The 25,540-nt window shown below is 39.8% G+C and overlaps 1 protein-coding gene across 1 annotated transcript in view; it reads right to left on the bottom strand.

The window, feature by feature from the left end:
- Nucleotides 1–25,540, bottom strand: part of SNTB1 (syntrophin beta 1) — a 340,635-nt gene that overhangs the window by 7,753 nt on the left and 307,342 nt on the right. The window contains exons 5-6 of the mRNA XM_001381027.5: nucleotides 10,483–10,679; nucleotides 3,333–3,523 (exon numbers count right to left, since the gene is read on the bottom strand). Of these exons, the coding sequence (XP_001381064.1) occupies nucleotides 3,333–3,523; nucleotides 10,483–10,679 (388 nt within the window). The remainder of the gene's footprint in view (nucleotides 1–3,332; nucleotides 3,524–10,482; nucleotides 10,680–25,540) is intronic.

Raw genomic sequence — 25,540 nt, 5'->3', positions numbered from 1 at the left:
AGTGCCAAGCCTGGAGTTGGAAGGATCTGGGTTCAAATTTGACCTCAGACAATCCCTATCTGTGTGACCCTGGGCAAGTTACTTAACCCCAATTTGCCTAGTCCTTGCTTCTCTTCTGTCTTAAAACTCATACTAAGACAGAATTTAAGGATTGCTTTACATGTGGTATTAAAGTGCAATGGATGGAATTGAACAGCAGAGTCCCACTCAGGAAAACACTGGACTAGTCATATAACCTTTACAATCCTCCATGTTCTCCTCTATAGAACAAGGACAATAATAGCAATGATCTCACCAGGGTTATTGCAAGGATCACTTGATCTAGTGTATGCCACAAAGTGCTATATAAAAGAAAATCATTATTATTCTTTTATCCACCCATAAGTAGGACTTTTCCCACTTTGGACCTTGAGTAATTGGTTACTTGTGCCTCTCTTCAGGACTTCTCATGTAGCATGTTGTATTAGAGTTTTCCTTGTGTCATTATCGTTACTTAACTCAATGGGAGGTTCTCTGAGAGCAGAGCCTCATGGGATCAGTCAACAGACAATCAATGCGCATTTATTAAGCACATACTATGTGTTGCGTTGGAATGGACACTGGATCTGGAGTTAGAGGACCTGAGGAAGAATATTGGCTTGCTGCCATTTGTTATTTGCCCTTGGTCAGGGTTCTTCACTCCTGGCCTCCTTTACCTCATTCATAAAATGAAGAATGGACTAGAACACCTCTAACAGGGCTTCTTCCAACTCTAAATCCACAATCCCATAGTCTTCTTTTTTTAATCCCTTACCTTCCATTTTAGACTCAATGCTATGTATTGATTCCAAGGCAGAAGGGTGGTTAGGGTTAGGCAGTGTGGGCTAAATAACTTGCTCAGTCATATAGCTAGGAAGTGTCTGAGGCCATATTTGAACCCAGGACCTCTCATCTCCAGGCCTGGCTCTTTGTCCATTGAGCCACCAAACTCTTCACCCTCTCCCCTAGCCCCCCCCCCTATTATAGTCTACCTAAACTTTGAATTTTTGCTAGGGCTCACCACAGCGCTCTATAAGGAGGTTACCAAAATAGGTGTTTAATATATGTTTATTAAATGCAGCTGTTAGACCCAAGCCAGGGCAAGTAAGGAAAATATGATTAGTTTGCACAATAGCTATCCCTAAATCTGTTCCAATGATGAAATGATTGGTACTTAATGTCACCACAGACTATTGAATCTGAATTCTCTTCTAGACCATAAAGATCATCTTGTCAAATCCCCTAATCCTCTCATTTTGCAGATGAAGAAATAGGAACCTATGAAGATTAAGGGACTTGTCCAAGGTCACAAATTAGTGTCAAAGCCAAGACTGAAACCCAAACTTTCTCACAGTCCTGTTCATTTCTGCTATGCCATGAGGACTCCAGGACTCTCTTCTTTCCCTGGAAAAGGGCAAATGCTTAGTTGGGAGAGGTTCTAATTACAGTCTGTGAGAGTCTTGCTCAAAGTTGACCATCAGAGCCATGGATGAGCTGGCATCTAATAGTTTATGTGCAGGGTACCTTGGGAGGTAGGCAGTACTCACATATACATAAATCTCTGATTTGGGTATAAGTGATTTTTCTCAAGGGGAAAAAGCTCCAAAAATTGTTAAGCATACTGCAGAACACTGTTTTAAAAAAATCTTTCCAAATTTTCTAGGTGTATTCAACTTTTCTGAAGGAAAAATATGTACTTGGGTGATTGATGAAGCACCTACAGAACTAAAAGCCTACTTGGGAAATGTGCCTTGAAATTTTCTTCACCCTTCCAAAATGGTGCTTCCATCAGAACAGTACTAAATGAAATCAAAAAGGGGGGAAAGGAAGGAAAGAAAAAAGGAAGGCAGGAAGGAAGAAAGAAAGGAAGGAAAGAAAAAAGGAAGGGAGGAATGGAGGGAGGAAGGAAGGAAGAAAGGGAGTAAGGAAGGAAAGATAGAAGGAAGGGAGGAAGGAAGGAAGGAAGGAAAGAAGGAAGAGGGGAGGGAGAGAGAGAGAGAGAGAGAGAGAGAGAGAGAGAGAGAGAGAGAGAGAGAGAGAGAGCGAGTAGTGAATTACTATTATATTTTGGATGCTAGAAAAAAGGGCTAGTTTAGAACCTTGCACAGGGGTTCAATTTCCATTTTTCCTGGTTCTGTTTTCTGAGGCCAAGCAAAACTAATCTAATCCCTCTCTTATGGCACAGCCTTAGAAGAAAACTATCATCCCTACCAAGTCTGAACATCCCCAGTTCTTTCTGGCAATCCTCACTATAACACTTGCCTTTCTCTTAGGGTTAATTTCCAAGTTATCAATATCCTTTCTAAACTATGGTGGCCAGAACCCAACTCAAGACTCTAGATATCACCTGATGGAGACAGAGAACAATGAAACTCGGAACTGGGCTTGGGGTAGGAGTGGAATGGTGAAATATTTTAACACATTTAGTCACAATGATAGCAAATGGACTCAAGCTCAGAACTTCTGTCTCTACTTTTAGCACCCTTTCCACTAAACTAAATGAAAGAAATTAAGGATATGACCTTTCTTCATTAATTTGTTCAAATCTCCACCTCTTATAAGGAATTCTTTCATTTGCTTTAATTTTGTTCTGAAGCTCCCCAGCCGTAGAGAAAGATATATATGTGGTCCTAGACACAGATTGCTATGGTAACAACCAGAAGGGAGACCTCTCCTCCTCTCATAGGTTTCCAATAAAGACCTAGAATTTACATGGGCAGGTGGATGGCACAGTGGATAAAGTACCAGGTCTGTAGTTAGGAAGACTCATTTTCATGGGCATAAATATGGGCTCAGACACTTAACTCTGTCACTCTGGACAAGTCATTTAACTCTGCCTCATTTTCTTCATGTGTAAAAATGTGCTGAAGAAGGAAACCAATATCTTTGCCAAAAAAAAAAATCCAAATAGTATCAAAAAGAGTTAGACATGACTGAAAATTGACTCAACAACAATAACTAGAGGGGACACTCCTCATCCTCCCCATAGGTTTTCAATAAATAACTTGGATTTATATAGTGTTTTAAGGTTTGCCAAGCATTTCACATATACTATCTCACTGGAGCCTCACCACAACCTTGGGAGGTAAGTACTATTATTATCCCCATTTTACAAACGAGGAGATTGAGGCAGACAGAGATTAAGTGATTTACCTCGGGTTATACAGCTAATATAAATGCCTGAGGTAGGATTTGAAACTCAAGACTTCTTACTCTAAGACCATTGCTCTATCTACCGTGCCATCTAGCTGGCTTAAAAACTAGAAATGGTAACTAAGTGAATCAATGACCTTATTGATGCTGAGTACACTTACAATCTCTCCGTCCTTTCCTCCAAAGTCTAAATAAAGCATCCTGATTCCATCATCTGAAGACATTTTGAGCTTTTCATAGGGAGCCTGAATGATTGTCTTGGGGAAGGCACCCTCCTGTGGCTCTGTGCTGATGGAGAATCCATGCTCATAATGGATGGTCAGACGGCACTCTTGGTTTTTGTATGTGCATGCTGGAAGACAAGAGGGGAAACAAAGTCACGACTCAAACAAAGGAAGCTCATTTTCTTAGACACTGAATGTTTCACATTTCTTCTGGCACTGGTGTCACCCATGGATTAAAGCCAAAGAATATTAGAAATGGAAGGTACAGAAGGTGGTTCATATTATTACTCAGAGACACTGTGCCTCTTAGTTTTGCTTTTCTTTGTTATGAGGGATAGCTCACTAGGTGTTTAGATGACATGGATAAAATAGTAGTTAGGGCATAAATCTGGAAATTATGGTGATGTAAAAATAAAAGGAATTAACACACACAAAAAAAGAAATGGAAGGTATCTTGGGGATTATCTAAGGTCCTGGAAAAAGCTGGGCATAGTACTTGGAAAGTACAAAGTGCCTCTCCTTGAATTTGGGCTCTCCTCCTGATTACTCAGGTGACCATGACCGAGTCAACTTCTCTTCAAAACTCAGTGTCTTCATTTCTAAAATGAGAGGGTTGGACCAGACACATATACCCTAAGGTCTCTTCCAGCTCTCTCCTAGAATCTCAGGTTTGGAAAGAATCTCATCCCATGTGGACCTGAAAAAGAATCTCCACCATAGCTCCCCTGAGCTTACAAGACTTTGCTTGGAGGTCTCTAGTGAAGGGGAAGCCTCTGATTGGTCAGGTGGCTCATCGTTCGTTGGGATAACTAATGATCATGAGATTTTTCTTTACATGGAGCCTAAATTCTCCTCTTTGCAGCTGCCATCCAGTGCTTCGTTTTGTCCTCTGGGGCCAAGGAGAACCACATTAGGTCTTTCTCTAGTCCATGTGAAAATCCTTCAAACACACTGCCATTGTATCCTCATGGTTGCAATGGAACCAACATTTTACAGATGAGAAAACTGAGACTTGGAGAAATGAAATCACTACCTCAAAGTAATAAAGCTTCTTAGTAGCAGAGATAAAATTTCAGCTACTAATGATTGTTAACATTACACAGGACCTAAGGATTCCAGAGTATTGAGGCCAGGTGGCTGACTCCCAGTCCAATAATCTTCCTCCCTCCCTCCCTCCCTCCCTCCCTCCCTCCCTCCCTCCCTCTCTCTCTCTCTCTCTCTCTCTCTCTCTCTCTCTCTCTCTCTCTTTCTTTCTTTCTTTCTCTTTGTTTGCTTGTTTGTTTGTTTGTCTACTTCATCCCTCTCTCCATACCTCCAGTCCCTTCCTTCCTTCCTAACCCTTACCTTCTGTTTTAGTATTAACTCTAAGACCGAAGGGCAAGGACTAGGCAATCAGAGTTAAGTGACTTGCTCAGGTCACATGGCTAGAAGTATCTCACCTCACATTTGAACCCAGGTCCTCCCAATTCTACGTCTGGCACTCTATCCACTGTGCTATGTAGCTGACCTCCAACTATCTTCTCTATATAACATGTTGACTCCAGTGGAACTGAAAGATCTTCTCTTTGTACAGAATTTTCTTTTCTTACTTTTTGCGATGGACAAAAATCATATAGAGAAGATTTAGAAATGCTACTACTGCATAAGATAACCAAACTGATGAGTTTAATAGATACTGATAAAAGGGATTTTTTTCCCAGTTTGCCTTGGGTAGTGGGAGGAATCAATTGGAAAGACTATTGTAAACATTTCCAAGCTGTGCTTGTGCTGTCTATGTTATGGCCCTAATATGGCAAATGGATCAAATGGCCTTTTAGGTCGTAGCCAAACTCAGAGGTAATTCAACATTTGCAATACTATTGACCTCTCTTGAATGGGTGTCTCACAAACAAATATTAGAAAAACTTTTTTTAAATCCTGAAAATATGATCAGAACAATGACAGTGTTTTATACTGACATGGTAGGCTGAGGTTATAAAACACTTTACTTATAGTATCTAATCTTATGCTATAGTGGGTAGAACAATTGACCTGAAGTTGGTTTCATGCTCCTCTTAAACATTTACTAGTTGTACAACCCTGGGCAAGTCACTTAATCCTTGTTTGCCTCAGTTTCCTCATCTGTAAAATGCAAATAAAAATATAAAAATACCTCCCAGGGTTGCTGTCAGGATCAAATGGAATAATCCTGGAAAAGCAGTTTACAAACTTTTAAGTGATAGAAACATGTGGGCTACTAGAATTATTCTCATTGCAATCCAGGAAAGAGAAAGTATAAATATCTCCATTTTGCAGAAGAAGGAATAAGCTCAGAAACGTTAAGTCTCTTGCCCAGAGTCACATGGCTAGTAAATGGTGGAGTCAGAGTTTCCAAACATCTCTTCCAACTCTGTGTCCAATGCCCCATTCAATGTCCAATGTCCAGTGTAGTCTACTGCCTCCAAGCAGCTACCAGGAGTGCCCCTATATCTTCTCTAACAGATGGAAACAAAATTATCTCTGAATATGGATGGATCAAATTGGCTCAAAAAAAAAAGATCTAATGATTGATTTTATTTTTTACTGAATCATTACAAACTTGACCATCTCAGATACAGGAATGACCACTAATATGGGATTTCCCTCTTTGGACCAATGTAAAGTTTGGGGGTAAGCTTTTACTGAAACAACCCTACCTTCCTGACCTTCCTTTTCCAATGGAGAGTCTGATTTTGTGCTAGTAAAAAGGTATAAAAGCTTTGGTCATATGACTCAGAAGTGGTTAATGACATTTCAAACTGCTCTTAGATGAGTGGGTTGATTTCTTTCTTTTTTAAAAATATTTTATGCTGGTCAATTTTTAAAAAATCTAGATGCCTGGAAAAGAATAGGAAGTATATAATGGGATGTTTGCTTTGCAAATAGTTATGTTTAACAGATACCAACTATCTGTTAGAAAGTGTGGTAGAGTAGCTAAGCAATCCACTCCTGGAGTCAGAAAGAACTGGGTTCAAATCTTGCTCAGACACTTTGTAACCCTGGCAAGTCACTTAATCTCCATTGCCTAGCCCTTACCACTCTTACATAGTATTGATTCTAAGTCTGAAGGTAAGGGTTAAAAAATAATTCCATATCTTAAAGAATTGTGAAGATAAAATGAAATAATATTTACCTGGAACCTAGTAGATACCTAATAAATTCTCCCTCCCTCCCTCCCTCCCTTCCTTCCTTCCTTTCTTCCTTCCTTCCTTCCTTCCTTCCTTCCTTCCTTCCTTCCTTCCTTCCTTCCTTCCTTCCTTCCTTCCTTCCTTCCTTCCTTCCTTCCTTCCTTCCTTCCTTCCTTCCTTCCTTCCTTCCTTCCTTCCTTCCTTCCTTCCTTCCTTCCTTCTTCCTTCCTTCCTTCCTCCCTCCCTCCCTCTCTTCCTTCCTTCCTTCCTTCCTTTTCTCCTCTCTCTTTCCTTCCTTCTTTGCTTCCTTTCTTCATCCTTTCCTTCCTTCTTTTTTCACAAGGGAAAGTGTGGAATAGTGGACAGGCAGCCCAGCCTTGGAGTCATAATGGGTAAATCACTTCACCACTTAGGGTCCCAGTCAGCTCTCCAAAGTTCCAAATGAGCAGTTGATATTTATCAGTGGGAAGACTTTCTCGTGCCAGGAATTCCCAATACCAATCAAATCACAGATCCAGATTAGCCTTATCCAACTTAATAGAATCATGAACTTTAAGGAAGGGACCTCAGAAGCCATAGAGTCCAAAACCCTCAGTTTACTAAGGAAGCTAAAGCCCTGGGAATGGGCTAGTATCTGCTAGTATCAGAGACAAGATTTGAACCTAGGTCCTTCCCCTCCAAAGTTGGTGCTCACTCCATGCTCACTCAGTTGCTATTTTGAAAGCTCTTTGTAAACCTTCCCTTCCTATAAATATACCAAGTTGTCTTTATTAAATGCAAAGCAAATTACGTTAGGTTCTGATCTCCAATGGAAAGAATTCTAAAGTAACAAAAGGATGATCTTCCTACCTGTGTCATTCAAAATTGAATTTGGGGAGGAGGGGGAAAATTTTTCAGAAGTGGTTGAGGGTAAACTAAATAGGGCTCCATTAGGCATCTTCATCTCCTTCCGTTCACCATAGCACTTCTGGCAGCTAAAAGAGTCTGGGCTTCTCTGACGAAACACAATTTCCTGATACTTAAGATTCAGGTGGCATAAGCTTCTTCCAGCTCACACTTTGAAATCTCTGGTCTTTCTTTTTTTATGTGCCCTGGCACACTTCACAAATGAAAAGCGGAAAGGAGAATCTCAAAAGGTTTTCAAAAAAGATGGTAGATATGGTTTTTTTCTTGTGGGGTGGGTGGGGTGGGTGGGAGGGTGAGGGGTAAATTACCAATTTATGGTAATTTCAAAAAAAGATGCTCTTTTTCTGTCCCAACAATGTGGTTGCCCAAATTTTGCAAAGGAGCTGATTTCACTTTTGTTTGAAAAGGCTATAGAAATGTGGAGGGAAGAATTTTAACTCTTAATAAGAGATTTTGGGGAGAAACACCCATTTTAAGGGGTAGGTATGGAAATTGATCTCTGACAAGAAAATATCATCCTGGTTCATCCAAATCTTTGTTTGAGACCTAATTCATGCTCTTCCTTCTTTTGAAACAGGTCATCAGACTTCTTTTTATATGATTTCTTCTCTGAAGGATCCTGTTCTGGGGGTAGGGTTGGTGTTGGTGGTGGAACTTTTATGCTGGAAAATAGGTAATAAAACTAATTTTAATCTAGGACTTTCTGTCTCTAGGTTTGGCTCTCAATCCACAGAGCTACCCAGCTGCCTCCTTAACATTAAATTTAAAAAAATTTGAGTTCCAAATTTTCTCTCTCCTTCCCAACCTTTCCATTTTAGAGTTAAGGAAATAGGGCTGATAATGGTTAAAAAACATGCCCAAAATAACAGTCAGTCAGGAAGAATAATTAAATTCAAAAACTCAGGTTTTTGGTCTCCCATTTTGTGATCTCTCCATTTAAATGCAGGACAAAAGATCTGTGAGAGTGTTGCCTTGAGGAGCTCTCTCAATATAAAAATGGAATATATATTTTTATATTATATATTTAATTTAGGGTTGGAAAGAACTTAGACATCATATAACTGTGAAGAGTGAATCAAACGTTCTTTGTCTATCAATCAGCAATTTTTAAATGAATCAACCAAAAACTTAGACACCTCTATTTAATACTAAGTAAAGGAGTTCTCAAGTCATTTACTAAAGTGAGTGACAATTTCAGAGTCCACGGACCACCCCCTGGACAGTGCTAAGCAAATTGAAAGACGGCGATTGGTTCCCATAATGTGGAGAAGGGACAGAAAGTGATGTGGAGAAAGAATTATAAAAAGGCCTGAATTTCCTGTCTGAGGGACTTGGCTTCTCCTGGTGACTTGGCTTTTAGAGATGGCTTTGGACTTGACCTTTGGCTTGGATCTTGACTTTGGCTCTTGGACTGATTCTTGGAGGACTGCTCTTGGATCTTCTCCTTTGGACTTTGTCTTGGGTGAGTGAGTAGCTGGCCTTCCTTTCCTGGCTTCTGGAGAGATTAGTTCCAGAGAGGCCTTCCTTTCCTGGAGGAGGCTGTGTTGGTGGAACCTTTGTATAAGACATCACTGGGTCCTAAGGCTGAGGGTTAAATAAACCCTGCCAGGCTAAGCTGGACACCAGAGCAACATTTAGTGTGATAGGATAGATAATTTGTCTACACTCTTCCTACATTTCTCTACTTTCATTCTTTCCACCTCTTTGTAAATAAACACTACTAAAAGTCATTTTGACTTGAGCTATACTATTTTAAATCAGTGACCATAATATTAGCTTAGAATTCTCATATTAGCATAAAAACCAAATTTTAAATTCTTATATAATCCAATCTTTTCTTTTTCTAGGTGAGGGAAGTGAAACATAGAAGGTGGAATGAATTGCTCAATTAATAGAATCAGATTTAGAGAAAGAAGAGACCTTAGAGAAAAGTAATGAAGGGAGGAAGGAGGGAAGGAAGGAAGGAAAGAAAGGAAGGAAGGAAGGAAGGAAGGAAGGAAGGAAGGAAGGAAGGAAGGAAGGAAGGAAGGAAGGAAGGAAGGAAGGAAGGAAGGAAAGAAAGGAAGGAAGGAAGGGAGGGAGGCAGGGTGGGAAAGAGGGAGGGAGGGAGGAGACATGTAGTAAGTAGTAGAGCAGAATCTGAACTGAGAAGCTCTTGATTTTAAGCTGCCTTGATTTGTGGGTAGCAGGTATAAGAGCCCAGATTTGGATTTAGGTCCTTTACTTTAAATATATTATTTGAGGAGGTTATTTGATTTATTCAGGATCATATGATAATTGTGTTTTGTTGTTTAGTTGAACAGACATCTCTCCATGACCCTATTTGGGGTTTTCTTGGCAAAGACACTGGAGTGGTATGCCTTTTCCTTCTCCAGTTCATTTTACTGAGACAAAGGGAGAACTGACTTGCCCAGGGTCACATAGCTAATAATGTCTGAGGCCATATTTGAATTCTGGTCTTCCCGACCCCAGACTCAGTGCTCTATACTGTGCCACCTAATTATGTTAAGTATAGGAGGTATGATTTGAATCCAGGTTTTCCTGACCCAATGTCCAACACACTATTTATTATATAATACCACTTCTATTTTTTCATATTAATGGTAAAACCCATTTGTTATATTTCTATGTTTTAGCAGAAAAAATCAAAAGGAGTAGGGAGTCATGGTGAAGTAGTAGATAGAGTGCTGATCTCAGAGCCTAAAAGTGCCCAGCTCAAGTCTGACAAAAGGTGACTGTATGCCCTGGGTAAGTAATTTAACCTCTTAGCAATCCAGGCAGCCAAAGCTTTACATTGCAGAGTAGGAGTTGATCTGCTATGGTAAAGAAACACCCCTCCCCCCATCAGGATATCAGGTCCCTAGACCAAGGAAGAAGGAAGGTCCAGTAAAAATAATAAGAATTATGATAATAAGTTCTAAACTAACAGTTTGAGTCACCTCAGTAGGTCAGAACAGAGCTATTTTGGAGCAGGGTGGCATTCTTGGAGTCCTTTTAATCACCCTCCCCAGAGGGACCTGACCGGGGACACTCACAGGTGGTGATTTCCGTTATGAGTTCTGCTGAGTTGTGGCAGCCCTGGACGATGCTTCTTGTCCACTGGGAGAGGTCCCTGCTGGTCTCTGCTCTGAAGAGATGGGTTTCAATTCCTTGCCTGGTACCAGTCCGAGTTGCAAAGGACAGATCCATTCCAGCCTGTGGTGATCCTTTTCCAGGACCTGAATGGACCAACCTGAATTTGGGAAAAAGAAAAACAGAAAAATGAAAAATCATTTATTTTTCATGCAATGTTCCAAGACTATTTTGAGTGAAGAAAAACTGCTTTATTCTCTAGTTTGGGGGACATATGAGGGAACAAATGACATAGGTTTACATAAATTATGTACTCAGGAGAGAAGACCAGCTATATAGATAGTACAGCTTTTTCCTAAAAAAGACAAATTTTAGAACCAGAATCTTAGAGGCATCTGGGCAGAGTGCAGTGGATAGAGCACTGGACCGAGAGTCAGGAAAACTGACCTCAGACACTTAATAGCTATGTTACTCTTGGCAAATGACTTAACCCTATTTTGCCTCAATTTCCTTGACTGTAAAATAGGAACCGTAACAGTATATATCTCAAATGGGAATAATAAGTGTCTGCCATCAAATGAAATGATATTTTTCCCATCAATTATTTTTAAAAAAGATTTTCCCAATTACATGTAATAACAATTTTCAACCTACTTTTTCTGAAATTATGTAAATCTTGAAATCTCTCAGACTTGTGATTGTTAAAAAATTTCCACATTGAGGAATCCTCCATTGGAACAAATTCCCTACTGGAAAACATTCCCCATTTTGATGTGAGAACTCACCAGGATCAGAAATGAGAGGACCTCTACTCCACCCATACTTAAGACTGCTTTAGGGGAGAAAACTCCTTGCAATGGGAGGACCTCTATTCCACCCATACTTAAGACTGCTTTAGGGGAGAAAACTCCTTGCTAAACAATGAAAGTACTTGGACCCATGCTTATAATAAGGCAAGGAGTTCTTTGAGCCATGCCTGTTTTTTAGAATTGATACAATGGGATGCTAGGTACCTAAAAGGGTCGGGCAAGTTTTCTCTTAATGAGATTAGTCAACTCAGCTGTATTTTCTCTGGTTCAGACTTAATGAGGGGATTAGTCGACACAGCAGCATTTTCTCTGGTTCAGACTTACAGAGGAGATTAATCAACTTAGCAGGAAATTCAGATGGGCAGTCCTTTGGAAAATGTCTACAGTGATTGGTAGATGTAAGGACTTAGGGGAGGTGACATAGGAGAAAAACCCCTATATAAGAAAAAGCAGAATCTCTTGAGGAGGGAATCCTTTTGGAGGATCTCTGATGAGGATCACTTGGGAAGAATCTCTTGAGAGAGGCTCTGGAGAAGGGAAGCTCTTGGAGGACAATCTCTAAGGAGGTCTCGCTGGAGCTCCTCTGAGGGGACTCTGTCCCTCTGGAGGCTCTGGAGAGAGGCCCTTTGGAACAGTCTCTGGATGGAAGGCTCTTTGAGGAGGACTCTGGCTGGAACTCTCTCTGGTGAAGTCAGCTGAGATGGAGCTGGTCTGGTGTCCCTAGAATCCTTGCTTAGACAGACCTTGTGGTGAGTGATAAAAGACTGACTGACTGATCTCTCTCTCTTAAGACTCAGGTCTAGGCCATGTTGGCTTAAGGCCCTTCATACTTATTTCCTTTTTCTCTCTTTCCTTTAATTACTTATTGTATTATTAATTAAAATCTCTATAAAACCCAGTTGACTTGGGTATATTGAATAATTGGGAATATTTCCCTAGTGACCACCTTATATATTGATTTAAAAACAAGACACTGTAGTGGAAACATATTTCCTGCAGTCAAATTTACTCACCCTCTCTTGTATCTATCACAATTTATATCTTCCACCATTTTAACTCACTATAGTTTACAAGATCAACCATTTTAATTATTACAGTTTAAGCCATATACTATTTTAATTCTACAGTTTATGGCTCCCACTCTTTTAATTGTTACAATTATAAGATGCAGATTATTTCCCTCCTTCTCTTCCTTCTCCCCTCTTGCAGATGGTAAGCAATTTGATCTGGGTTATAAATGTATTATGAGAAAATATTTGTAAGGAAATTAGCATAGTACTTTATATAAATATTATACTTTAAATATTTTGTACTTTTATTTTTACATTTTACAATATACATATTTACAAATATTATCTCATCTGATCCTTATGACAACCTTGGGAGATAGGTGCTCTTATTACTTCACTTTACAATTGAGGAAACTGAGGCAGAAATTAAGTGACTTGCTCAAGGTCACACTGCTAGAAACTGTCCAAAGTCATATTTGTACTTGGGTCTTTCTAATTCCAGACCCTGCCTGCTCTATCTACTTCATCACCCAGCAGCAGTTCAAACTGAGTTCCTTCTATTCTCTGAGTCATTGTATCAGTGTCTCTCCTATCTATAGCAGTGTGTGAAGGAAGAATGAGAGCAGAATCCATTTGGAAATCCTATTGACAGCCTCTAATGTTCCTTGACCTCAAAACTGAGCCAGATGGGGTGGCCTAACATCTGCCCAGATAACTCCAGTTCAGGCTATTCCATCAACCTAGTGGGTTCCATGACCAAAGGCATGTTCATCAGATTTTTTGAGCTAATTACTTTTCCTTGCCAACATGATAGGAGTGAATGCTTTGGTGGGCAGTGAAACAAGTTAAAAATCCTATTTGGGTTTTTTGGGTTAAGTTGGTTCTGTCACTTTGAAAGATCTTTTGTGACCAAGTTAGAATCGGATCTGTACAACATAAACTCCCAGAAATCGGCAAGTAAACTGTTCCTGGAGCTGAGGTTTTCAGATTCTTTTTTTGAGGGGGGAAGGGGATAGTTACCTCTTTCTGAGAAGGAAAAAATATATCCCCCCAAAAATGTGTGAAGGAAAGTGTTTACTGTAATTGGGCAAGAGATGATGGAGAATTTCAGCACAGGAGGAGGTCTGACTTCCTTATGTCAAGAATAAAGTCAGAGCCTGGAGCTGAGGGACAAGCTGCCTGGAGTTTGAAGGCCAAGTTAAACTTAGAAGAATGTAAAGAAAAGAGAAGGACTTTCTCTAATGCTGTAGGAGTTTTAAAGGTCAATATTGGGAATGATTCAGCAATGTGTAAGAAAAAGATACTTGTATGCATCAGAAATGTTATATTTTAGACATTCTGAGAACCCAGAACTCAAGGGCTTGTAAAGGTTCTCCAGGGAGACAATTTGCCTCTCTAATTCTGTGTTAAAACTTTTGAAATGAAAAAGTTGGGCTAGAAAACCCTAGGTTCCTTTCTAATTTTAAATCTACATCCTTCTAACATAGGAGCTCTTATTTAAGGGTCCACTAACTCCCAAAGGATGCCTGGATAGATTGCTAGGACATCTATGAACTTGGATGAAAACAAAACAAAACAAAACAAATTATATCTTTATTCACTCACCGCTAACTGGTTTTTCTTCAGCTATTTAAAAACATTATTCTGAGAAAGGGATCCATGAATTTCACCTTGTCAAGGCATGTCAATCCTACCTTCACAACATCTCCCAGAATTACCTCCTTATCTCTACTCATGTATCAGCTTGGCACAAACCCTCACATCTCCTGCCTAGACGGTTAACAACAGCCTCCCAATTTGTCTCTGAATCTAATTCCAATCCATTCTCACATTGCTGCCAAAGGGAGAGTCCTAAAGAAAGGAGAGGGATGATCACGTCATTCCTCCATTCAAGAAGCTTCTGTGGTTCCCTATTTCCTCTAGAATAGAATTAAATAAAATAATTAGAATAGAACAAAATAAAATAAATCAGAATAAGATGGAATAAAATAAAATAAATTAAATAGAAACTCATCTGTTTAGCATTGTAAGATTTAAAGCCCTCCATAATCTGGCTCTAACCCTACTTTCAAAATAGATTATATATTACTCGCCAGCATGCACTCTACCTTCCAGTGAAACTAATTTATTTGCTCCTCCCCCTACACAACATTTCATTCAAGTTCTCCTTGCCTAAGTCCAGCCTGTTCCCATGCCTCGGTTGGTGTCTCCCTTTACTTTTGATTAAACTTCAAGGTTGAGCCACAGCTTCCTTCCTATAGGAAGCCTTTTCTGTTGTTGTTCTGGTTGTCATGGCCCTGGGAAATCCCTTTGTATGTATTTTGTGCACCTCCTATGAATTTATCTGTTTGTGTATTATCCAGTCAGGAGAATAGAAGCTTTTCCTGGGCAAGGTTTTTGTTGTTCTATCTCCAGGGCCTGTTTAATTAACTTTTATTTAAATGAATTGAATTGTCCTGTTTACCACATGTTTTTCCAGGAGCAGATTTTTTAACATGTTTCCTATGATCCCACAGCAAATCTCAAGGGGACTTTCCAGAATAGCCATTAACTTCATTTCAATTATTTAAAATTTTAAGTTATTTTTGTATCCTTGAAAATATGACCATCTGTCTCTTATTTGTGGAAGGAAATAAATCACAACAGCCACAAACTCCTACTTTTCCAGACAGGCTGCAAGTGTGGTATCATAGAGAAAGAACATGGAATTTGGAGTTAAAATTTGGGTTCAAATCTTGCCTTTGTGTGTGCCCTTGGGCAAATCACTGAACCTTTATGGGCCCTCTTTTCCTCATCTGTAAAATGAGGGGGTTGGATTAGATAGTCTCTAAGATCCCTTTTGGCTCCAAGTTTAAGTTTCTATGGTGTTTTCCCAAGAAAAGATGACTTTTATGATTTAGCAAAAAAAGGAAACTCAATTTTTAATTGTTATCTGAAGCTGGGCAAGAAAAGGGCAAGAACACCCTTAGTTCTCTATCCAGGAACTCAATGACATTTAATCATAGATTTAGAAGTGATAAGGGCCTCAGGTCATTTAATCTAACCTCTTTAGTTTGCATCTGAGGCTTTCCCAACTTCACAGAAGTAGTATCTAAATTGGGATTTGAACCTAAATTCTTTGATTTTGGATGTGAGAATTCTTCCATTCCAACATCACTGCTAAGTTATGCCATTTGCTGGCCACAGAACAGCCAATGCGAGCAAGATCTTGTGTTTTGCATGGAAACTAGGAACATAAATAAACGAGGAAAACCAAATCCTCATAAATGGTTTAAAAAATAAAATCAAATTAGGGGGTGTGGGCAGAAGAATGAGATCATAAGGAGACTATAAATGGTGCTGATTTATTCAAGGTCCTCTGAATGATAAATGGTACATGACTGGAAAGTAATCAGTCATAACCATCAGGTCTGCTCCTGTTGCTCACCCAGTCTCCCAGGAATACCCTGGTGCAAATGGGTGACTTGATAATTTCCAGATCAATTTAACTCTTGAGAATCCATACCCTGAATAAAAAAATTCATTCACTTTTATGAGCAGGTAAGTATATTTGGGGTCACTTATTGCAGTCCAGTAGTCCCTGGCTCTTGCCTGAAATCTAGCTCAGGACAAGGAATGGTTTCTGAGTCTCCCTTACAGTGAGACTTCTTTCTTCCTTGATGTTCATGAGAATCCCTTGCTTGGCTGTTCTAAGAGAGGGAAAATGAGCTGCTAAAGGATGACTTCATCTGAAATTGCAATTAATATGGTGTCGAGTTTTCTGAAATGCTTCTCCCTTCTCCGAGAAGACAAATGTTTTCTATTTCCAGTTAGAAAAAAAGAAAGAAAAAGATTCTTATGTTGATACTTTTCTACTGCCCACTTGGATTTTAGTTGGAAAACAAACCATGGATGAAGCAAAAATAACAGACAGCTCAGGAAAGGGGCCTGAATCTTACTTTTATCTTAGCTGCCCAGCTGCTCAGTGCCTTATTTCTTATGACTTTTTCAGCAAAACGTTTGCATCTCTCCTAGGTTATTCCCTAGGAAACAAACTCACTATTTCAGACCATGATATTGATGTTTCTTTAATAGGTCATGTCCAACTCTCCATGATTTCATTTTTCTTGGCAGAAACACTGGAGGGGTCTGATCACACAGGTAGTAAGTGTTTGGGACTATATTTGAACTTGTTCTCTTGACTCTAGGTCCACCACTTGCTGCCCAAGGTTATCCTACCTCGTATGTGTCAGAGATGGAAATCTGAATCCAGTGCCTTGTTCCCTAGCTCCTAGATCACCCAACTTGTACCTAATGAAAATACCACATTTTGTTTAGTTATTCACTGGACAAATACATCTTTGTAGTAACTTTTGTTTTTTAGTTAAAACAATTATGAATATTTTTGTAAACAAAGTCCTTTTTTCTTTTTTTAAATAATATTTGTAGAAGATTTACTTTTTTGTTTTTGTTTTTTTATTCCCCAGATTTGTACTACTTTATCTATTCTGATTACTGGCTATTGTTGAAGTGAAGTTCAGTTCAACTTTACAAGCATGTGGTAAGAGCCTACTAGGTTCTATATGCTATGGAAGGCACTAGGCATGCAAAATTCAGAAAATAACTTAGTCTCTTGTAATCATAGATCTTATACTCTACTGAAGAAGACATGCCATGTATGGAAATACAAATTATAAACAAAAAAATCTCAGGAGAAAGAAGGAACTAAAATTGGAGAAAGAGAGGAGAAAGATCTCATTAAGCCTGAATTTTTCTTTGAAGAAAGACAAGGATGTTTAAAACATGCAAGTGAAATAGTGAAAAAGCATTGCATTCTTGGCCTGGGGAACTACCTAGTTAGAGGTATAGAGGTGAGAAGTATATTGTAGGATTTAAATTAATATCCAATACTCCAAGAATTATATTTTATAAAGTTTATTAGTAATCACTTGAAGTAGAAGGAATAAAAGAAAATAGAAGTAAAAAAACCTAATTATCTAACAAAATTAAGACCAGGTGAGCAATAGTCTCCTCGTTCTCACCTCATACCACCTCTACCAAACTTGATCACAGGAAGAGAGGAGAAGAGAGCAAGAGGCAGGGTTACACCAGATTTATATCCTTCCTATGTCAGCACATAACATGAGGAGAGTAGGGTGCTTGGAATTATAGTTTTTAGGGTAACAGATTCTAATTACACAACCCCCTGTGATCCTTTGGGAGACTATTCTCCCCAGTGAATCATTTAAACATAACTATCTTATACCTCTAAAGATCTTCTAACTAAAGGTATATACAATATTGCACTTTCTAAGAGAAAACTACAATAATTAGAGATAAGAGGGAAATAGAAGAGAGAGAGAGAGAGAGCAAAACCAGTATTTGCTAGGTGCATTGACAAAAAACCAATCAGGGGGCAGTCCCCTTTGGCATAAAAGTTTACATTTAGAATAAATGTGTTCAACCCCCTTTAGTTTAATCAGTTGCATCCCAAAGTTCATTCTGGGTTCTTCTGATGCAGTGTAGGTTTCTGTATGGCACTTTCTCCAAACAGTTCACTTTCTTGATTCAAGGAGTTAGCAAGCTTCTTTTCCTAAATTTTTTTCTCAAACAAAAAAATTTAAATCTTGGATTTTATGAAAAAATATACAGTATATATGATGAGAAGTATTGTATATGGGAATAGCAAGCACGCCTATTATAGTTTCACAATGGATTGAAGAGTGCTCAAATGAAATAATATTGGGGTACATAAGACCTTGAACACAGTAGGTGTGAAATGCCTGTGAGACAATTTCACTTTGTTTAGGTGTTGGAGACTGTGACATAAGGTGTCCTATACATATGCAAATTATTATTAATAGCCTTAATAAAAACCAGCCACCACACTAAGATTGAATAAATTTATTTCTCATGTAAAATTATATATTAGGTAACAGGGTTGCTAAGCAAATATTACATCCACATCCTTATTTAATTGTTGCAATTAGCATTTCCCAGCAGATGCCATATTGTAAGTCATTAAGTAGAAAAACCAACGGGTCAGATTCCATAAGTGCCCAGAGCTGGTGATCTCATATTTCTTCATCCACTGGACATCTATAATGGAACCCAGCAAGGATGATTGATTGACCCTGTGTGAGAGAAGCAGGGGCCCAAGCAGTCAATGAAATTCTGTTGTGTTGGGCAGAAGGTAATGTTCATGGTCTTGGAACATGTACAATGAACAGAGAGTAATTGTTCAAAGGAACATCCACTTTCCATCTGAATTTTAAGATCTTCACACCATCATTTTATAGCTTTTTAAGTAGAGTGTCAGCTGTTGAATGAATTATTTCTGATGGTTTAAAAAGGGTGGATTATAATCAGATATTGATTTTGGATAGGATATTAATAATGATAATAACAATGAGGATAATAGGATAATAGCTAGCATTTAGGTAAATGTTTCAAGTTTTACAAAGAACTTTGCATAAGTAATCTTATTTGGTCCTCATAACAACTCTGGGAAGCAGGTGTGGTAACTATCACACTTTTATAGCTATTAAGGTCTAAGATAGGATTTGAATTCAGGTCTTCTTGACTGAAAGTTGAGTATTATACATTGTGCCAAGTAGATGCCTCAACACAAAAATATACATGAAGGTTTAAAGACAAACTGAGCATTTTATGAGAATTTCACCAATACAATAACCACTACTGAAAATCAGTTGACTCCATCAGCTTTCAATTTTATCTTCATTCATTGGTTCATCCATTAGTCATTTTTCCCCCCTTTTAGTGAATATATAGTTTTAGGCTCTGAAATAGTGTAACTACGATGAATTCAGCAATAAAAATTTATTAACTAGAAGAAACCTTAGAGATCCAGTCTAATATCTTTGTTTTTAAAGCTAAGAAACTGAGATATGAGGGAAACAAAGGACTTCACCAAAGTCACAAGATTCAGTTCTCTTTTCAGGGTTGCCTGGTGACTCTGTACCCAAGGGTTGAGTCTGAGGACACAAAGGCAAAGTGATCAATTGGTGGCCCTCAGATCTCTGTCCTTAACATTCTATTAGGGGCATGCACATAGATATTGGCTTTTAATTAATGCCTAGAAATGTAATAAAAATCATTTCAATATAAATATGAAGTAATTTTAGGAAAGAGAGAACACTGACAACTTCAGGTGTGGGGTATCAAGGAAGATTTTGTATCAAGAGATGATCCCAGAGCTAAGCCTGAGAGGAAATGAGAGTCTAAGAGGTAGAGGTGAGAAGGAGTTCATTCTAGGCCTTGAGGCATGGAGACAGGTATGGAATTCCTTTGGAAATGGCCAGTGTGAGAATTGGCTTCGACAGGCAGGTTAAACCTTGTGAGGGTAGCCATCAGGTCGTTGACCCCTGATGAACCAGGGCTTTGCTCACCCAGCATGTGAAGACTGCTTCGGCTGAACAGACTGAAGAAACCAATAAGAAGGTTCAACGGCTGAGAGGGCGACGCAGCAAAGCACTGTGGAGTGCTTAGGGCGTGTTGGAGCACAAAGGAGAACGCGGCCATCCAATGCAGCTGAGGAAGTCTCCAGGCTTAATGATTTTTCATGCCACTGGACCCAGGCTTCCAACGCCAAGAGAGTGGGACTGTCTATGTGCACCGACTTTTCCACTTAAATCTCCTTCATGCACAAGTGTCTTTGTGCACACTCATCTACATCACAGATGAAAGCGCACAAAGACAATCGTCATCCTCGGTTACTGAGAGACTACTATCAATAACTATGTAAATTTGTTACAAAGGTTTTGCTCTTTTTTTTTCTTTTTCTCAATAGGATGAGGACAGTGGGAGGAAGAGAAGATAATTTTGGTCCCTAAAAAAGGAAATCTCGGGGGAAAAAGTTTTATTTTGCTGGAACAAGTGGAGGACATGACAGCAAATAATAGGAAATAAAATTGTAAAGGTAGGTGGAAGCCCATGTATGAAAGGCTCTTTCCACTACATTATGGTGTCTTCTTAAGTATGACTTAAATGCCCTTTTCCTTCTCCTTCCTATACACCTTCCTTCTTGTTAACACACCACCCCTGGAATTCTAGGTAGTTAATTAGTATTTATAAGTATTATAAACTCCTTTAAAGTAGGTTGAGCCCAAAGGAGACAGGTGAACTATAAGCTATCAACTTGGTTCATCCCTATCCCCACTGGGGTACAATTTTTCACTATCGTTCTATGCAAAAGATCTGAAGGGCATGAAGCCATGCCAACAGGGTATAAGACTGCCTGTTTATCTCAGTATCATCCTTTGTATTTCTTTCTTTCATCTTGACAAAGCAAAGTAAGGCTAAAAAATGCAAGATTTGAACTAAATTAGAAGCATCATTTCTGTGAGAACTATGTTCACTGAAAAATTGGTTATGCTCTAAGGCCACAAGATACCAGATTCTGGCAAAGAAATAATGGGAGGAAGGAAGAAAGGGAGGGAGGTATGGAGGGAGAGAGAAAGGAGGGAAGAAAAAAGGGAGGGAGGAAGGAATGAAGGAAGAAAGGAAGGAAGAAAGGAAGGAAGGAAGGAAGGAAGGAAGAAAGGAAGGAAGGAAGGAAGAAAGGAAGGAAGAAAGGAAGGAAGGAAGGAAGGAAGGAAGGAATGAAGGAAGAAAGGAAGAAAGAAAGGAAGGAAGGAAGGAAGGAAGGAAGGAAGGAAGGAAGGAAGAGACAGAAGAGTGAGGGGGAAGGGAGAAGGAAGGAAGGGAAAGAAAAAGAAAGAAAGAAAGAAAGAAAGAAAGAAAGGAAGAAAGAATACTGTGAAGGAAGGAAAGAAAACATAAAGAAAGAATACTGGAAAAGTATCAGGTAGGTACTCTCCTTCTCCCCTGTCACTACAATGTCACTGTATATTTTTAAGCCCCTGTTATGGTATGCCACTGTGCCAGGTCCTAGAGATATAAAAGTCAAAAGCAGTTCTTTTCCTCAAGGAGGATGAACATGTCAGAGCAGCCCAAGGCCAAGAGGTACCCTGAAGCCCTGCCAAGATACCATCAAACCACAGAGAACTACACTCTGAGTCCAACCATTCAGGCCATTCTGAATCCACCTAATTGTCTCCCCATAGGGTCTGCTTCTTTCTAGCTTTTATACAAGATGGTCCTGTTCAGCAGCCAGGAACAGAATAAGCATCATTGATTAAGTCCTCAGGCAGCCTGTCAGATGTATCTGGAACCCCTGGGGTACCCACCAAGCTTTCTTTTAGACCTGTAGTGAGAAGGCTGCCACTCTCTTGTGGTTCTGACCCCTTTGTTGGTGGTATCACCTTCTCTTTGGTCTAAGGGATTATGGGAATTATCCAATCAGATCAATAGCTTGAAGATTCTGGAAATCCTACTTAAGGAAACTTCCTCTTTGACCTGATTCCTGCTATGTTTTCTAATAATTCAAACTTCCTTCAATCATTGAGGGGGATGGGGGGAACAAACTAGATTAATAAAAGGTTAGAAAACTAGAAATATCAATGAAGGTTAGCATCAATTTTTATTTATCCCCTTCACTAAAGCACAAATTTCAGTCTCCCAACTTCAGCAATTTTCCTAGTCTCCCAAGGGTAGATAGCCACTACTCTCACATGGCAGAAGACACAACATCTGCTCTGAATTACTTTGTTTTGACTCAAGAGCCCTGTTCACCAGGGTTTAAAATCTAACTCTCCTTGCTAACTGACTCCCAGTCTCACTGTACTTTTTACTGTTTGTCCCAGTTATTGCTTCCTGGGCTGACCTATACCTCATATCATTTCATCATTCAAGCCTGGATCTGTCTCATGTCCCCAAAACTGTAGTCTCCCTAGTAAAGTATTAATAAGTAAATGGCTTGAGCACCAAGTGGATTTGGTTCACCCAAGATGCCATGTCCCTCTCTTCTCTATGTTTACTCTCTTTACAAACCCCCGCCCTCTTCTGTTGTCTCATATTTCATCTCTATCATCTTGGTCCCATCTGTGGTCCTAAGCCAAGTAGGCAAATTAACACCAGCCCATCAGGGGAGGTGGTGGGGCAGTTACATCAACCCAAGATTATTTGAGGGGTTGAAAGAGAAGGAAACACTGAAGGAAAAAGGAGAAATCAAAGAAGATTTCTGCTAATAATAGCACCTATCATTTATATGATATTGTAAGGTTTGCAAATCACTTTATATATGTTTTTCTCATTTGATCCTGACAATAAATAGTGGCAGACACCATTATAATCCCTATTTTAAAGAACAATTAATTCAGGCTGAGAGAGGTTAAAAGATTTGCTTGGGATTACACAACCAGTAAATGTCTGAAGCAGAATTTGAACTCAAATCTGCCAGATTTCAATAGGGCATTATATTCATTGCACCCCTAACCCTCTTAGGAGGTAACAGTGGGACTTGGTATTAAAGGAATCTAAGGGCAGCTAGGTGATAGAGAGAATAGAACTCTGTGCCTGATGGCAGGAAGATTCATCTTCCTGACTTCAAATCTGACAGACACTTTCTTGGACTCTTGTGTTTTAAAATGAACAAACTAAAATCCCTAGGAGAAGCGGCTAGGTAGCTCAGCCAGACTTGGAGTGAGGAAGATCTCTGTTCAAATCTGAATTCGCTAGCTATTTGACCCTGGACAAATCACTTAACCCTGTTTTCCTCAGTTTCCTCATCTGTAAGATGAACTGCAGAAGGAAATGGCAAACCACTCCAGTATTTTTGCCAAGAAAACTGCAAATGGAGTCATGGAGAGTCAAGAACAACTGGGAAGACATCACCACAAGGATTCTGAGATCCTGAGGCAGGGACGGAAGGTCTAAGGAAGTACTTCTAAGACTTTATGCAAGAAGTGAAGGGAGATGGCAAGAAATAGGAGCTGACCAGAAAGCAGCAGGGAGAAGCCTGGCTCAGGCTTGCGGCAGTGGGAATCATGCAGGGCAGTGGAAACTAGCTTTATCAAAACTGCAGGGGCAGATTTTTTGTGTTCAGGATCTGTATGGACTCTCTACTAGATGCTATTGTTCAGTAAGGAACTTAGAAGCACCTGGGAATGAATGGGAAACCTTTGTTCCCTTCACAGCCTGGCAGGTCCACCTGAAAGTAATGACTGTGACCTGGAGGTCATGCAGAAGCAATGGGGGGCTTGTTCTGAAGTGAAGATGCAGGAGGAGGAGGGAGGATTCACATTTTTTTTTAAACCCTTACCTTACATCTTGGAGTCAATACTGTGTATTGGCTCCAAGGCAGAAGAGTGGTAAGGGCTAGGCAATGGGGTTGAGTGACTTGCCCAGGGTCACACAGCTGGGAAGTGTCTGAGGCCAGATTTGAACCTAGGACCTCCCATCTCTAGGCCTGGCTCTCAATCCATGGAGCTATCCAGCTGCCCCCAAGGATTCACATTTAAGACAATGGACTCTACATCCAGAGTCAGCACAAGTGGGATACAGTTTTCTCATCAAAGTACTTGATGCAGAGAATTAGGTATGTGGCTTCAGTGGGACCAGCCACGACCAGCAAAACTGACCCGTAGGTTACTCAACCCAAATATTTTCCATGGGTTTTTAAAATCTTGGTTTCAGGCAAAATCATGATACAAGAAGATGTAATAGTGATAATAGTAACAATAATAATGTTGGTTATGATAATAAATTCACATTAATATGTTGCTTGCTATCTCTAAGAATTGGAAAAAAACCTTAGAAATTATTTAGCCATGATGTCATAAATGTAGAAGTAGAAAAGGCTTCAGAAGTTAGTTACAGGGGCATCTGGGTAGCTCAGTGGATTGGCAACCAGGTCCAGAGATGAGAGGTTCAAATGTAGTCTCAGACACCTCCCAGCTGTGTGACCCTGGGGAAGCCACTTGACCCCCATTGCCTCGATGTTACATTCTTCTACCAATACACAGTATTGATTCTAAGATGGGAAATAAGAGTTAAAAAAATAACTCACTTGCAAAATCCCTTGCGTTTTATAGATGAGGAAACTGGAAAACCAAAAGGAATTTGCCCAATTCACCTAAGTAGTAAAAAGGAGAGCCCAGATTTGGACCCAGCCCTTTGATTCCAAATTCAGGGCTATTCCAATAAATATTTATAAAGTGTCTATGACATGCCAAGCACTGTGCTAAGGGGTGGGGATACAATTATTTTTAAATCTTTACTTTCTGTTTGAGAAACAACTTTAAGCCAGAAGGGTACTGGCTAGACAAATGGGGTTAAGTGACTTACCCAGGGACCCTCAGAGAGGAAATGTCTGAAGTCAGACTTGAAACCAGGTCCTTCTGATTCCAGAGCTGACCCTCTATCCACTGTGCTACCTAGCTGTCCCTGGAGATACAATTAATAAAGAGAAAGACAATCTCTGCCTTTAATGAGCTTACAACCTAAAGGAGGAGGCAGGAAAGCATGGCTGGAAAGAGGAGAGGAATGGGCACACCAAGGGGTACCCATAGGGGCATCGTTCCCTGGAGTCCAAACCAAGAAGGACAGATGATGCAAAGTAGAGTCGGCTGAGTCCAGCCTCAACCCTCTCTAGAGGGAGGCACTGGGATGAGTTTGGTACTCTTCTCTTGGTCCCTCCTCCAATCAGAGGGGAGAGGAGGCTGAGGATGCTGAAGTTTCAGGGAGTGGGGATGGTGGTGGGTTTAGAAGTGACGACCTTGCTCAGACCCAGCAGCAGATACAAAGTGGAGACTATTTCACAGAGATGACCTCACCATGATCCTGACAGGGAGATATTTTCCTCCCCATGGGAGGGTTCAAGGAACCAGTGTTTAAAGGAATTATGGATCTGAAGTCGGAAGGAGCTTTAGTCTGATCTCTTGTTTGACCAGAGTACTGAGCTTGTTAGTTAGGAGCTTTGAATGATGTGCTGTGTATAAGTGTACTTAGTATATGTGGATATTTAAGGATCTATAATGTATCTGAATACTGATGTATTATGTAGGTTGAAAGAATATAGAACTGGAAAGGATGTCAGAGATCACCTTTCGGACTCCCTAATTTTATTTTATTTAAAAAGCCTTACCTTCTATCATAGTGTGCATTGATTCTAAGGTAGAGGAGCAGTAAAAGCTAGGCAATGGGGGCTAAGTGACTTGCCCAGATCACACAGCAGAGAAGTATCTGAAATCACATTTGAACCCAGGACCTCCTGTATGTCTGGCTCTCATCTCAATCCACTGCCTCCTGAGTCCCTAATTTTAAAAGATCAGGGAATGGAATCTCAGAGAAATAAAGTCACC

The sequence above is a fragment of the Monodelphis domestica genome, chromosome 3 (assembly GCF_027887165.1).
Source record: "Monodelphis domestica isolate mMonDom1 chromosome 3, mMonDom1.pri, whole genome shotgun sequence".
Lineage (NCBI taxonomy): Eukaryota > Metazoa > Chordata > Mammalia > Didelphimorphia > Didelphidae > Monodelphis > Monodelphis domestica.
The sequence above is the reverse complement of the archived record's forward strand: the minus strand, read 5'-3'. Positions and strand labels throughout refer to the sequence as shown.